This window comes from Rhagoletis zephyria, unplaced genomic scaffold (genome assembly GCF_001687245.7).
Source record: "Rhagoletis zephyria isolate East Lansing unplaced genomic scaffold, Rhagoletis_zephyria_1.1 Rzeph_scaffold_11526, whole genome shotgun sequence".
Lineage (NCBI taxonomy): Eukaryota > Metazoa > Arthropoda > Insecta > Diptera > Tephritidae > Rhagoletis > Rhagoletis zephyria.
This window is the reverse complement of record NW_016168603.1, coordinates 190-16416: the sequence shown is the minus strand read 5'-3', so window position 1 is coordinate 16416 and position 16227 is coordinate 190. Positions and strand designations below refer to the sequence as shown.

The 16227-nt window shown below is 39.9% G+C and overlaps 2 protein-coding genes across 2 annotated transcripts; both read left to right on the top strand.

The window, feature by feature from the left end:
* The first annotated feature begins 9491 nt into the window (after positions 1-9491).
* On the top strand, positions 9492-10595 carry LOC108377124 (uncharacterized). Its single transcript, XM_017633384.1, has 3 exons — positions 9492-9843; positions 9897-10296; positions 10357-10595. Exons 1-3 carry the CDS (start codon positions 9667-9669, stop codon positions 10593-10595), a joined length of 816 nt encoding a protein of 271 aa, XP_017488873.1. The 5' UTR covers positions 9492-9666.
* A 184-nt stretch (positions 10596-10779) lies between these two features.
* LOC108377123 (uncharacterized) lies at positions 10780-12658 on the top strand. The gene is made up of 3 exons (XM_017633383.1): positions 10780-10892; positions 10954-11180; positions 12537-12658. The coding sequence occupies exons 1-3, from the start codon at positions 10780-10782 to the stop codon at positions 12656-12658; spliced, it is 462 nt and encodes a 153-aa protein (XP_017488872.1).
* Positions 12659-16227: the final 3569 nt, after the last annotated feature.

The window sequence follows — 16227 nt, the reverse complement described above, 5'->3', positions numbered from 1 at the left end:
TTTAAACGGCCTAAATACCTTAACTCGCTTAAAAAATAACGAGCTATAACGAAATGGGCACAGAAATAAAATCTAACATCATTAAATTATTTTTTATAATCGTATAAAAGCGCGGGGTGAAACCCGCGGGTATAAGCTAGTAATTCATATTTATGTAAAATTAAGAAGAATTTAATTAAAAATCCTAAATCATTTTATGGTTTCGTAAATTCAACGCGTAAAGTACATGGTTTTCCTTCCGCTATGCATTATCGCAACACTGTGTCTAGCGACATCCAACTCATTGCCAACATGTTTGCCCAGTTCTTTAGGTCCAATTATTCTGTAGACTTCCCTATAAGTGGAGACTATCCGTACGAGCTTTGTCCAATCAACTCTGCTTATATTCCAGTAATATCTTCCGATGAAGTTTTACACTATTTAAAAACCTTAAAAGCGTAAATTAGGCCCGGACCTGATCATATTCCGACCTGTTTTCTTAAAAACTGCGCTGAGAACATCTGCGAGCCTTTAACAACTCTATTCAATTTGTTACTTAAACATGGCATTTTCCCGTCAGCCTGGAAGGAGTCTTTCATAATACCACTTCACAAAAACGGCAGCAGGTCCTCTATAGAAAACTATCAAGGCATAGCGAAACTCCCCGCTATCCCCAAGTTATTCGAAGCAATTATTGTTAATCAGCTGACATATTCTATATCTTCTTCAATTTCACAATCTCAACACGGGTTTTCTAATGGAAAATCTACTATCACTAATTTATTGGAGTTTACAACTCATGTCTCAAACGGTTTCAGAGAAAATGCTCATACCGACGTAATATACACCGATTTCAGTAAAGCGTTTGACAAAGTATGTCACTCGTTACTCATCCGTAAACTCGACCTAATCGGCTTTCAGCCCAGTCTTCTTCAATGGATCTCATCTTACCTCTCTGAAAGAACACATAGTGTTATTGTTAATAATTGTTCTTCCAACATAATTAAAGTTTCTTCAGCAGTTGCTCAGGGAAGCCACCTTGGTCCGATTCTGTTCCTGATATTCATTAATGTCCCTACCAGACACGACTAACGCAGACTCCATAAAGCCAAAGGCGTTTTTGCATTTGTAAAGCGATGGTGAAAAGAGTTCAAAGATCCTTATGCTACAAAAGCTCTTTTTACCACTTTAGATAGACCTATACTAGAATACGGATCTATTGTTTGGAATCCCCGCTACCAAGTTCATTCAGAGAGGATTGAATCAATTCAAAAACAATTCTTGCTTTTTGCGTTGCGTGACTTTAACTGGGATTCAGATTACAATCTCCCCCCTTACACAAGTCGTCTAAAGCTCATAAATTTGCCTACACTCGCAAGTCGTAGAGAAATGCTAGGTATAATATTTATCGTAAAATTAATGACAGGCTTGATTAATAGCCCGGCTCTCCTGGCTGAGGTCAATTTTAATGTGCCCTCTCGAGTGTCAAGACACTTTCGACCTCTGTTTTTGAGGCTAACGAACTAAACGAAACATTTCGTTGTTTATGTCAAGATTTTAACTCTCATTCCAGCACGTTTGATATATCGGATTAGATTTTTACTATAAAGAAAACTATCATTTCCACTCTCAATAACTGAAATACTATCTTTAGCATANATTGTTAATCAGCTGACATATTCTATATCTTCTTCAATTTCACAATCTCAACACGGGTTTTCTAATGGAAAATCTACTATCACTAATTTATTGGAGTTTACAACTCATGTCTCAAACGGTTTCAGAGAAAATGCTCATACCGACGTAATATACACCGATTTCAGTAAAGCGTTTGACAAAGTATGTCACTCGTTACTCATCCGTAAACTCGACCTAATCGGCTTTCAGCCCAGTCTTCTTCAATGGATCTCATCTTACCTCTCTGAAAGAACACATAGTGTTATTGTTAATAATTGTTCTTCCAACATAATTAAAGTTTCTTCAGCAGTTGCTCAGGGAAGCCACCTTGGTCCGATTCTGTTCCTGATATTCATTAATGTTCCTACCAGACACGACTAACGCAGACTCCATAAAGCCAAAGGCGTTTTTGCATTTGTAAAGCGATGGTGAAAAGAGTTCAAAGATCCTTATGCTACAAAAGCTCTTTTTACCACTTTAGATAGACCTATACTAGAATACGGATCTATTGTTTGGAATCCCCGCTACCAAGTTCATTCAGAGAGGATTGAATCAATTCAAAAACAATTCTTGCTTTTTGCGTTGCGTGACTTTAACTGGGATTCAGATTACAATCTCCCCCCTTACACAAGTCGTCTAAAGCTCATAAATTTGCCTACACTCGCAAGTCGTAGAGAAATGCTAGGTATAATATTTATCGTAAAATTAATGACAGGCTTGATTAATAGCCCGGCTCTCCTGGCTGAGGTCAATTTTAATGTGCCCTCTCGAGTGTCAAGACACTTTCGACCTCTGTTTTTGAGGCTAACGAACTAAACGAAACATTTCGTTGTTTATGTCAAGATTTTAACTCTCATTCCAGCACGTTTGATATATCGGATTAGATTTTTACTATAAAGAAAACTATCATTTCCACTCTCAATAACTGAAATACTATCTTTAGCATACTAATCAGCTGATGAATTTGATTCTGTAGCTGAATAGTTTTAGATCTCGGCACCTAACAAACCAAAGGGACTGCGCCCCTCGTGTCGGTTGGGCGGGAATGGAGGGTAAAAAGCCGTAGGGATTAATTAATTAATTAATTAATTAAAAATAAAAAGCTCACGCTCACGCTCGCATTGAGCTGTATATCAGGCTTAACGGTTTCACACTGGATGAAAACTTGCAGAACAACAGCAGAACATAAAGTGTATACGTATAAGACGTTTGAGTGTATTTGTAACTTTTGCACTTGAAAGTTGCGTAGCGGCATTTTCGTAGTTATGCACGTCTTGGTGCGCAGTAGCAGAATTGCCACTTTAATGCGGGGTAGGAGCTGTAACAACTTTTTGAGAAACTTTACCTCACCGCACTGATTCTGTTGCCAGAAAACAGAGTTGTTCTCATGGCAGAAATGTTCCAGTGTGAAACAGACCTTGGCGTGGGAATAAAGGCCCGTTTACAAACAACTTCGGCGTTGCGTTGGCGTTGGCGTCAATTCGACAGCTGACTATGAATACATGCATTTATATGATAGTCTCCACATAATCAAAATTGGGCAACGCCAACGTAAAGGCAAAACATAAAGATGGCCAACTCTCAACTGAAATAATTTTCCTTTTTAATCAAATGCGGGCAAGAAATATAGTTTGGAATACAATTATGCAAGCACGGGCGTTACTCTCTCTGCTGTCAAAATGGCGCCCGCGCCAACGCCGATATTGTATGGGACGAGCCTTAAAATGAAAGTACATAACTTCCAATTCGTCACCGTCAGTTGTGTCGGTGTATTTGAATGAACTAAGTTACATGAATAAAGTTGACGGTGACGGTGACGCACGAATTAGCTCAACTTTCAACTTTGCTTATGCGTTTGCATCAAGTGACAACTATTCTGTGTTTTGTTACCATATTTGAACTAAAATTTTTCAGGTTGTAAAGATTTTTGTATTAATTTAAATAAGAAACGTAAAATATAATGAAAGAAAAGTAAAACGCAATTTTTGCACAGAGCAGCAGCGAGTTTTTGATTTTACGGGCGCAATGGTGTGCGGATAGTGTGTAACTTGCCGCATAAGCACTGTCCGGGACGGAATGAATTGGGGGCCGGGAATTCCTCTTGAATTCCGCGGCAAACGAGGGTCGAGGAGGTGCCGAAATCATAAAGTCCTTCGAGGGTTGACTTATTTTCCACAAGTAAATGAAATAAAAACACTTCACATTTTTCACAATTATATATGTATATATTTATGTAAGTGCCGAACGGCCACTTCTTTATTGCATATATATAAGTATAAAAAAATGCTGTAATAGAGGTATATAAAATGGATTCATGATTAGAAAATCTTACTTGATTGCTCGGAGTTTTCTCCCAAAGTGGCTGAGTGTTGGGTGATCGCAGAAGGCGAAACCAAAAGTCTAAGGCGGGTAACAGGAGTCGAAAAAAGGAACTCGAGTAACAAGTAACTATTCCCGATTAGATCACAGCCACATCTAGAAGTGAAGTTCTCTAATTCATAAACATACTTAAATTGAAGGGGGCTAGCGAAAACATGCCGCCCGCCTTGCAGCGTCGCTGCAATAAACTCTTACTAGAGTATCTACAATTCATTTGTCTATTTACAATTCATTTTGTACTTCATTCCCTTACATTTCATTTCGTAATTCATATTTGTTTTTAAAGTTTGATTTGTTACTTAACTAATGTTCTAACTCTATGATCAGCAGATGGTGCCTCCAGATGGTGCCTCCAGATATCATCCATCCAAATACGGTATTCTGTGCAGTCGGTCGAGTGGTGGTGGCTGGCATGAGCCCTGGCCGTAGAGTCACAGCATACACTTCAGCTCCTAACACCAATGACACCGCGCTGGACTGGTAGAACGATGGGTCGGCCAGACGAAAATTGCCAAACTGGCTGGTGATCCGTGCGTCCAGCGTGAGAGCGGGGGTTATCCGGTAGAGTCCTGGTATTACGACTGCACAGACTCTGGGGTAACAGCTGAAGACGACGTGCTAGGTGAAGCGATATTGTCGACTTGGGCTGCGCTGGATCGACGATGGCGCGCACTACTTGCGTTCTCCCTCGGGACCTTATCTTAACCGCTACTGTGGGTATGAGGACAGAGAGCCCAGGAGCGCTCCGGGCCGTGCCCGTAATCCGCTCTCGGGCGTCTCTAACATCACGGCGGTGGGGTTGTTGCTGGAATCGCCGTGGGTGTCGGTGTGTGTTTCGGCGCTTCGACCTCGTTGCTGGGGCTCGCTGCACTGCCGCCCGTACACCCGACAGAGCAGGTCTGAATCCCGGCGGCGCGTTGGGGTGGAAACATCATCTCCAGTACCCCGCCTTCATCGCTCGATTCTCTCTCTCTGACGTATTTCTAGCTCGTGCAATCCCAGTGACACGTCTTCCTCGTCCCGGGGTGCAACGCCCAGGTGGAGGAGGCTATAGTGCCGGTCCCGGCAATGCTCGCAGCTCCGGGAAGATGCACAATTTTTCGCCGTGTGATGCGGCGACAGGCAGTTGGCGCAGTGGCGGTGCCCGAGGACAGCACGCAGTCTCTCGGCCGGTTCCATCCTGAGCATCTCGCGACAAAAGGCCAGGCGGTGGTTGCTGTGGCACACTAGGCAGCGGTATTGGCCCTTGTGAGGTTGGGGTTGGTTTTGGTGGCACGTACCATTTTGCGTTATTGAGTTCTGTAAAGAGATATACGATTATTATTTTGCTTTATCAATTTGGCAAAAGTACCAATTTTACACTTGGTCGAGTTATGATTCCGCAAGCCGTTCGTATTACTACGACTTGTACTCGGCTGTCCTGACCTGATAAGACTTTAATGACTCTGCCAAGTCGCCATTCATTTGGGGGAAGGTTATCGTATTTTACGACGACTAGATCGAACTAGATAGAACTTCGAGTTTTCGTTGGGGGCAGTTCCAGTTCACTCTCTTCTGCAATTCCTTCAGGTATTCGGCTTTCCACCTTCCGCAAAATGTGTGGTGAATCGCTTTTATCTTTTGCCACCGGTTGACAATAGCCATTGGGTTCTCCTTAATTTCGGGTTCAGAGATTGCCAGTAGCGGGGTGCCAATTAAGAAGTGTCCGGGGGTTAGAGGTTCCATTGATTCCGAGTCTTCAGAGATGGGGCTGATTGGTCGTGAATTAAGACAAGATTCGATTTTTGCCAAAAGTGTGGAGAGCTCCTCAATGGTAAAACGTTGTTCGCTACCTTCCTGAAATGCATCTTGAAGCTTTGTACCCCCGCTCCCCAGAGCCCTCCCATTTGAGGTGCTCCTGGAGGTATAAAATGCCACGTAATGCCCTGATGAGCGTATGTCTGGGTTGTGCTGTTGGCCGCTGCAGAGACAAAGAGTTTAAAATCCTGTTGCAATGCGTTATTCTTCCCTACAAAGTTGGTTCCACTGTCCGAATACATATTCTGCGGGCAGCCGCGTCTGGACACGAAGCGCAAAAGAGCCTCCACGTGTATTACCTGTGTCGCAAAACAGACAAAAACGCAGACATAGCCCTTGGTAATGCGACACCCGTGAAACTCCTTATCTCAAAGGGACCGGTGAAGTCGACTCCAGTGTTGGTTAAGGGTCTGGGTATCTCAGTTCGTTCCGGTGGTAACGCTGCCATCAACTGCTCCCGCGCCTTCTTTCTGTAAATAACACAGACCTTACAGTTGTGAATTGAATTTTTAATCAAGTTTTTCCTTCACACTATCCAGTATTCGAACCGAAAAATTCTTAACATAAGATGGTTTCCTCCATGCAAGGAAATCAGATATGTGAATTTTATGAGCAATCTTGAGTACTGACAGTCTTACGGGAGAATTATTGGATACCGTTCACTGTAAGGTAGGTTCGTTAACGTCAGTCGTCCTCCTACCCTCATAACTCCGTCCCTGTCGAGGAAGGGGTTGAGAGCGCGAAGTGAACTTTTCGCGTTGATTGGCGTTGAAGCGTTGATGGCCCCGTAGTCATCTGCGTAGTGACGCCTCTGTGCGATAACGATGAGACGACATTTTACCTGCTTTATTTCATCGGCGGTTATTTCGTCTGCCTCGTCACTAGCGGCCAACTTATGCACTGGATTAGTTTTTCGAAAAAATTGGAAAATTCGCGCAATCACTCTCATGACTCGCGAGAAGTCTGAAAACCGCTCCAGAATGTCCATTTTTATTGGTTTGGTAGGGCCAGGTAGCTGAATCTTGCTCCAAACACTTAAGTCCATACCACCAAAGAGTGCTTGAGAGTAGATTCTGGAGGGACAAGCCTCGGCTGCCAAGATCCGCTGGATTATCCGCAGATTCCACATGATTCCACCCGGATACTCCAACCAGTTCATCAATTTTTGCGACTCTGTTAGCCACAAACGTTGTCCGTGTACATGCTGGTTTTCAGAGCCATGAGAGTACGATCGTGGAGTCGGTCCATTTGTATATTACAGGCTGCGTGACTTTAAACTAAGGAATAAAGGTATAAATTAGTTCGGCCAGTAATAATGCTCCGCAGAGCTCTAACCTGGGGAGGGACACCGTTTTTACTGGTGCTACTTTTGTTTTACCCACCAGCAAGTTTATGTGGGGTGAATTATTTGAAGAGCGCTCGCGTACCCTGATATATAAAGCGGCTGCGTATGCCTTTTCCGAGGCATCGCAGAATCCATTGAATTGTACTTCGCCCCACGGCGTAAAATGGGTCCATCGGGGGATTTTTATCTTCTGAATATGCTCATAATTATCCAGAAAGTTTTCCCAACGTAGCAGCAAATTTCGGGGTAGACTGTCATCCCAGTCTATTTTGGTTAGCCAGATCTCCTGCATGAACATCTTTGCTACCACTACAATTGGTCCGAGCCATCCCGTAGGACAAAACCTCTCGTTTGGTATACTCCTGTTTCCTGGGGATCGGCTGTAGGGTGAAGTGACACATGTCATGTACCGCATTCGTATTTCGTATTTCTTTATTCAGTCTATGATTAACAAGAATCTTACAGACTAGATACAAACAAAAGTGTCTAATACAATTTAAAAAATTAACTTACAACAAGGAAAATAAAAGATTCTTAAGGCAAAGCCGAGTTAAGGAAAAATCAATACAATGGTTATTATTTAACGTATAAATATCAATTAGCGTACGTGTGATTGGCCCATTCAATGCATAATTGGACTTAAAATTGTCAATGGCAAACATATTATGCCGACGCAGATTCTTAAAGCTCAGTTAGTCAACGACGTAGCGTAAACGTAGGTTGACGTACGTATCAGCATATAAAATTTACTGTTGATAGAGAGAGGGAAGCAACGGCAACGTCACCGCCATGCGGTGGTGAGTTTTCGTTAACACGCGAATCCCATAAGCTAGATCGTGTCTGCGTCAACCTACGTCTACGCTACGTCGTTGACTGTTTGCGCTTTTAAGCTCAATGACGATTTGACGATTTTTCCTTCGTAATCACGATTTTTTATTTCAGTTTTTCCACTAAATTCATATGTATGTATATAGAAAATTTGTTACAGGAAAACGTAATACAAAATACAACCGTGCATTTATCTAGTTTTGTTCTACAACCGTGCTTTTAGTTATATTAAATTTGTTCTAGAATTGTAACCAAATAGTTAATTTGCGCTGATTTCAAAGAGACAGAAAAGTAGGAGAGCGAATTTGTTCAGTCAAAATTATCCATCAGTTAAGGGCCGTTTACATAAGACTTTTGCTTTGCTTTTCTTCATAATTTCGCTTTGACAGATAAGTTCAGTACATGATTTTATATGAGTATTGCTAAATAGAATGCGAGGAAAGCAAAGCGAATGCATATTATTATAGTGTTATCTATTTTACAGAGATAAAATATGGAGGGAAAGGAGAACGCAGAAGCTGTCAAAGCGTTTATTGTAGCATACCTTCTACGCTTCACGCTTTGTTTTCAAAGTTCGAACTGTCAAGCAAAGCGAGGAAAGTCTTATGTAAACGGCCCTTTAGTAAATGCTAATGTTACACTAAGGGTCTTCACATCCATTTTGATAGTTTTGGTAAATTGCTGGTTGACACTCGGTAATTATATCAACTCAGAACGTCGTTTTCAGTTTTCTTTTGTTAGTCTGGTAAACTATGTTTATCAACAGCCGATTCATAGCTTTTTTCCTAAAAAAACAAATAAATTGTAATAGAAAATTTAAGGAATTGTACTTACTCATATGCGTTATGCCTTTCGGCAGCGGGCAGATTTAAAATTGAATAAATATCGAACAGCTTCCTTCACGATAATTCGGTAACCGGTACACCGATAATAAAATAATTTTACACAAACAAAATACACAAACGAGTACCAAGCTTGGTGTGAAGTCCCCTACTTTAAAACTGGATCAAAATCTTCAAATTAGTGAATCCCCCCTCAAACTCGAACAATGCATCACACGCTAGCGAAAAATCATTAACGTTGGCCATATTTGAAAATTAATTTAATTAAAACGAAAAATTTAAAAACAAACATGTTGTACCACAGAACCCCGGGCGAAATTACAATTTATACGAATTATAACCAACGACGAAAAAGATACTAAAGTAACGTGCTATCGCAATAAAAAGTCGTGGAACAAGTGTATAGAAAAATAACTTCCTTTTAGTTAATATATACAAACTATATTCAATTTAAATTTTATTTATTAATTCCAACAAAAAGCCTTATTATGGCTCGCGAAATTCCACGGGTTATTTGCACCAAGCTTATATCAAACAGTTTCGCTCAGTGTACCGCTCAACCTGAGCGATTCTTAAGCGAAAAAAAATCTATGTAATGTGGTCCGTATACGGGCCTTCAGTCTGAACCGCTTCTGCTCAATATTTTAAGAATCACGTCAAACACTTTAATATTACGTTTCCACCAAAGTGAAACCCTGGGTTTGCAGGTTTTGGGTTTGAGAGAGTTGTCAACTGTTTCGACTGCGTGTTTGATCAAAATTGTGTTGAAACTGTCATTCGTTTGTTTACTTTTCTATCGCCACGTGCTACAATTCTTAAATGGTGCCTAAAATTAAAATCGTTATATTGATTTTGTCATTTTATTTTAAAATAATAGATAGTGAGGTGACGACATATTATTTAAAAAAGAAGATAAGAGAAAATAAAATGCTTTTGTCTATTGCTGCCAATTTACTGGACCCAACAATAGTGCGTTCACAAAGTGTCTGGTGTTTGGTATGTTAGCAATTTGAAGATACAAATTTTGGTTTATAATGAATATATTTTAGGAACATTCCAGTACCTTTTGGGAAGTAGACTGCCAGAAGAATGGCTCTAAGTTTTTCAAAGAGAATTTCCGGATGAATAGATCCAGCTTTGACGAATTATGTAGTCTCCTAAAAAAAATAACCAAAAAGGACACAAATTATCGGGATGCAATTCCACTAGAAAAGCGCGTTGCAATTGCTCTTTATGCATTAGGATCTTCTAGTGAATATAGGTCAATTGCACACTTGTTTGGAGTAGGCAAAGCTACTGTTTGCAAAATATTTATTGAGTTTTGCAATGAAGTTTGGGCAAGTTTGGCGCCAATTTATTTAAACAATTTTCCCCTTAAAAGGTCGCAAATTGAGCAAGGAGTTGCAGATTTCAATGCAATGGGTTATCCACAATGTATTGGAGCTATAGGTAGGCTTAAAAGTAATGCGATGGAAAAGAACTTTTATCAGAAACGGTTTTATAATACAGATGGATGTCATATAGAGATACACCCAAAAAAAGAAGAAGCCATTGATTATCACAACTACAAAGGGTGGTATTCAGTCGTACTGTTGGCTTTAGTAGACGCAAAATATAGATTCAGTTATATCCATTGCGGCAGCCCAGGAAGGTGCAATGATTCCTCAATTTTTGAAAAGTCGTCTCTAACACGTNTACAAAGGGTGGTATTCAGTCGTACTGTTGGCTTTAGTAGACGCAAAATATAGATTCAGTTATATCCATTGCGGCAGCCCAGGAAGGTGCAATGATTCCTCAATTTTTGAAAAGTCGTCTCTAAAACGGGAGCTGCAGGAATGCGCACTCCTTGATGAATTGAGCTGGCAGTATGGATCCACAAAAATACCAGTGCACGTTATAGGTGACTCAGCCTTTCGCCTATCTCAGCATTTAATGAAGCCATACCCGCATAGCGTAAACAACACACCTGAACAACAAAAATTCAACTATAGATTATCCAAGTGTCGACGTGTTGTGGAAAATGCTTTTGACCATTTAAAAGCCAGGTGAATACAAAGACACGTTCTTGTCTCTTTCCAACATGGTTAAATTTGTATGCTATTTTAGATTTAGAAGAATTGGAAAAGGCGTGGATAATCACATAAAAAATGCAAACACTGTGATTTGTGCTGCATGCGTTTTACACAATTTTTTAATTGCACAGAAGGACTCTATCGTAGAGAATTGGGTAGTAGAAATGCAACGAGATAGCAGGTGCAACCCGCAATGCAGCAACAACCAAAGTGATCGATCTGAAGGAGAATTGATAAGAAATTCTTTAAAGGAATATTTCCGTAAGTATATTTTTTAAAAAATTGTTTTACTTACATAATGTCTAAATGCTTTTGTCAAAAAGCAGATAATCGTACCTTTCTTACGATATACATAACTTTAAGGTTTGACTATGTATTATATGCACCAAAATTATTATTTTTTTTTCAGAAACTTCAAATGAAAGGTATTTTAATTACTGGTGTACTAATTTTTCCAATTGGTCAATTAGTTTTTGAAATACTCCATTTTTTATAAATTTAAAATCTGAGATTTAACCCTCAATATGTTCTTTTTTAACACGGTTTTATTCAGCACAAAAAATTCTATCAAGCCTTGCTTCTAGTTTTTTTACGCCGGCATTTTTCGGCGGTATTTTTCACTTCTGCCATGAATCATCAGGGTCGAATTACAATATATGCTTCTACTTTATGCTTTAATCTGAATTTTTAGAAAAATTTTGAGTACGCAGATAGATTGTTTCTTTAATTCTAGTAAAACAAGAGCAAGTTTTAAGCGGCTAAAAAATCGCATTGATTTTTAATGAATTTTTTATTGCTGACGGCTTTTTGTACTTTTTACCATATAAAAGAAAATTTCTTGTAGCCAAAAGGTCAAAATTTTTACGAAAATTCATTGAATTTTTCTAAGTTCTGTATAAAGTTTGAAAGCTTGACTTATGTGATTTTTATTAAAGCATGAACCATATTTATAAAAAAATAACAAAAAAATGTTAACTTAAAAACATTGTTAATATTAAACACAAAACACTATGTACTCACTTTTGATTGCCAGTGTACATATAATTCTTCCATATAACGCATGAACGAAATGCTGAAACTAGCACTTTTTTGTACTAAAATTGAACGGGATACAATACAATATTATTTTGAATTTTGCTACTATCCGCAACTGTATATAAAATTTGCTTTCATTCATGAAAGCCAAAGAGATCGGGTTTTTAGTTAACTAAAATAATATACATATCAAGGTGTATTTAACAAGGTGGTGTTAGCCGTATATAATTAAAAAATTACACTAACAAATTATACGCAGAAATTCATACTGTCATTGGTATGAATTACAACAAACCCATCATTTTGGCGTAATGCTTTTCAAGGCGAAAAATTCAGCTGCCACCCCAACACCACCTTGTGAAATACACCTTGATACATATGAAGACACTATGAGTGCACCAGCGATTTTTAATTAGTTTCGCTCCAAGAAGCTAACGACGCTTTGGGACAATATCTCGATTGCAGCTACCTTTTTCTTCTCAATTTCAATCAGGTCTGCAGTTAATTTATTGTTTTCTGCCATGGCTGTTTTAATGGTTTCGTTTAACTCGCTTATTTTCTGATTTTTTATTTTTGTTGCAGGTGTGGAGACTTCGCTGAGGGCTGGAAACGATGATGCCGAAAATGTAGGGGACGAATCAACTGGAAGTGAAGAGCATGAAGGCGAAATTGGCGACGTAGGCGGCATTGCTATACAACAATAAAAATTGTAAAACCCTCTTAATTAGTAATAATTAATATACATAAATAAAATTACCTGTTATACTATCCACCACGACAGCATCAACATTATTTATTCGGTCGTTTCCTATAATGCGATGCACTCTTTCATAATGCTTCCAAGTAGCAGGAGAGCACCCGGTTCCTTGGCCTGCTTTGCATTTTCTGCAAAAGACAATTCACAGCATTACTAAAATGAATACATACTTATAAGTATGTATGGGAAATGTTTAGTTATTTGTACAACGATTTTGTGGTCTACGGAGTCCAGGCTTTCAGAAAATGTATCCTTCCCCTCTTAGACCCTCTACGGAACCCCCGGGGGCCCATTTCAAACTGTGGTAAAATTGGCATTTCAGTATAGAAAATGTAAACTCTGGTTATGCTGCCCACAGTATTTTTGCGCAGAACACCTTGCACATTGGCGTCGTTGGACCGCGTCCGAATGGGTGACCTGATCTAAAGTATTTTTACATACACTTATAGTCGAGGGTCTAAACTTATTTAAAAACCAAATTTTGTAATTTTCGGTCTCTAATTTATTAGTAAATTTGATCTGAAATATGCACTTTTTTATGAATTTTGGAGTGAGTTATACGCAAAAATACTGTGGATGTCGCAGCCGGAGTATATGCACAAGTAATGTTGTATACCTTCGACAATACAAGAGGCGCTTCCAAAACGGAAAGGTGTTCTGCACAAAAATATCGTTTACCGAGTTTATATTTCCGGCGTGAAAATGCTAATTTTATACCATCTTCCAATGGTTCCCCAGTAGTCTGTGAGAGGTTTCGAGGGGCAAGTGTGACTTTTTACAAAGCTTGAGCTGTGCTCTTTCTATTGGGTTGGATATCAAGAGCGACGCCCGCTCCCCTTCCGCCCACTAATCCAAAAACAGTTGGGAAATAACTAAACATTCCCCCGGGGGCGGAAGTCCTCACATCAATATCATTTTACAAATAACTACACCGTACCCACACGTATATCACATTTCTTACGTATATTTCATAGTAAAATAATGTATTTTATATTTCACATCAATTGGGCGGATTCCGGCCGCGAAAGCTGCCAGCGACTGCGCCATTTCCGCATAAATGTGCGAATTCTTTCGCGGACCGCGTAGTTCGCTTGCTTTTTCCTCCCACAAATCAACGAAGGCGTCATCCGCTGCTGGTAACCAAGTAGCTTTAGTTTTTTTTATTATTTTCCATCTTTATACTATTTACATATGTAGTTTAAAATATTTATAAATTTAAGACGCCGGCAGTCAATTGAGAAAATGAAATTGACATGATATTGACAGCTGCAAAACATTGTTGCCATGTTTCGATAAGAATGAAACAACAAAAGAGAAAAAATCCCGTAAATGAACACTATTGCCATCATTAAATATTAAAATACAAACAAACCCAACATAAACACGCTGTGAAAGATGGGTTTGAAGTGAGTTTGGGTTATGATATTTGTATGGGATTTGACAAGTGTTTTGACTGGTGTTTGCGATTAAACACGCTAGCGGCAGCAAACCCAGGGTTTGCCTCTTGGTGGAAACGTAATATAAAGGTAGCGAGGTATAAAACTTAAAACTGACAACCGTAGGAAAACTCAGAAATATTTTGTATAAAAAGTCTTTATTTAATTTGTAGAAGAACAAAAAAGCTGTATTTTATTCGAACAAAATGTAATAATTGTTGTTGTCGAAACTTCGACAACTTAATTGGATATTTTCGCAAAACACAAAAACACTTTTACTTTATTCATTTTTTTTCCCTATCAAAAAAAAAATAACGGTGTGTGGATATGGTATTCCAAAGGAAATCCCGCTATTCCTCCACCACTTTACCGGTCGAATTTCGCGAAAGACGGTTTTTACGTACCCCGATACTGTTTAATTTTCGGAAATATATATACGTATTAAAAGAAATATATATATATGGAAGGGGTGGCTAAGGTACACACGCACAACCTTTCCCAATTTCCGCACCCCTTTCCCAGTCGTTTTTCGCGAATATACGTGACAAATTGAAAGGCTTACTTTATCTTGCAGCTTACTCTGTTGGCAGCTAATCGGGGCTGTGCTCCCGCGATGGGCCACTTGGTGGGGCCTTGTTGGTTATTGCTCCCGCGGTGGGCCGCTTGGTGGGGGCCTCGTTGTTGCGTATTTTTCCCGCGGTAGGCCACTTGTGGGCCATGCTGTGGCATATTTTACTCGCGGTGGGCGGCTTTGTGGGGGCCTTGTGGAGGGCTCCTGGCTGGGGCCTTGTACTTGGTGATTGCTCCCGCGGTGGACCACTGGTGGGTGCATGGTTTCGCACTGAACACCTGACTGTGTGGCACCTAGGGCCGGTGTTCAGCACTTTCGCCTTCTTAGTGGCAATACAGCGGCGCTCTTAAAAACTATCGGCCTGGGTAGGGGCCGTGCAGCAAGGCGCACTGAAGCCTAACTGTGTGGCACCTATTTCCGGCGTACAGCACTTGCGCCTCGACAATTTTGCAAAACAGCCGGCGCTACTTTTAACCTTACTGCACTTCACTTTCACTACACTGTTTTCACTTACCGCCGGAGCTCCCTATTGCCGCTATTGCTGCTGGAGCGCTGGCGTTCTTTGCGGTTCTGCTGCCGGAGCGCTGGTGAAACTACTGCCTTGGCTTTCGCAATTGCTTTAACAATTGTTAGCTGCTACGTTTATACAAATAAACACAATTAGTATTCCAAATCTTCTTACTATTTCAGATCCTTATTTCAACTCTGTTTACGCTAGCCCCCTTCACCTTAAGTATGTTCATGAATTAGAGAATTTAACTTGTAGATGTCGCTGTGATCTAAGCGGGAAAAGTTACTCGTTACTCGAGTTCCTTTTTCTCGAGTCCTGTTACGCGCCTCGGATGTTGGGTTTCGCCTTCTGCGATCACCCAACACTCTGCCACTTTGGAAGAGAACTCCGAGCAATCAAGTAAGATTTTCTAATCTTTAATCCATTTTATATACTTCTATTGCAGCATTTTTTTTTTATACTTATATATGTACTAGCTTATACCCGCGGGTTTCACCCCGCGCTTTTATACGAATATAAAAAATAATTTAATGATGTTAGATTTTATTTCTGTGCCCATTTCGTTATAGCTCGTTATTTTTTAAGCGAGTTAAGGTATTTAGGCCGTTTAAAACTATGAAATTATAAAATCTCGTCTGCGCGCTAGGCATACGAAAGATATCAATCTCTCTAAGTTTACCTTAAAATGGTTCCAGGTATACGACGCTTGAACATGTAACCTTCTTGGAGGTGCCACGGCGGGTTCTAATATTTCCAACTCAAATTCAGTAACCTGCCTTGATAAAATACCACTTCTCATTACTGTAGCAAATGCCTCAAGAGAGCTTTAGATTATAAGGCCGAACCCGGCTCTCCCTTTTCCATTTAATGAAATTTATTCTGTCAGTACGGCACTTATAAAATAAATCTCCATAACAAATTTAAAATACTTCGAGAGATTTTCTATCCTTCCAGAGATATGTATTAAGAAGTTTTTAGTATGTATGGGAGGCGACATG

What these genes read in the sequence shown, in the direction of transcription:
- LOC108377123 (XM_017633383.1), top strand. Translation starts at nt 10,780, where the DNA reads ATGAAGCCATACCCGCATAGCGTAAACAACACACCTGAACAACAAAAA. An exon ending in TTTGACCATTTAAAAGCCAG is followed by an intron (nt 10,893 to 10,953) that starts GTGAATACAAAG and finishes ATGCTATTTTAG; the next exon opens with ATTTAGAAGAATTGGAAAAG. An exon ending in TTCTTTAAAGGAATATTTCC is followed by an intron (nt 11,181 to 12,536) that starts GTAAGTATATTT and finishes TTTTTGTTGCAG; the next exon opens with GTGTGGAGACTTCGCTGAGG.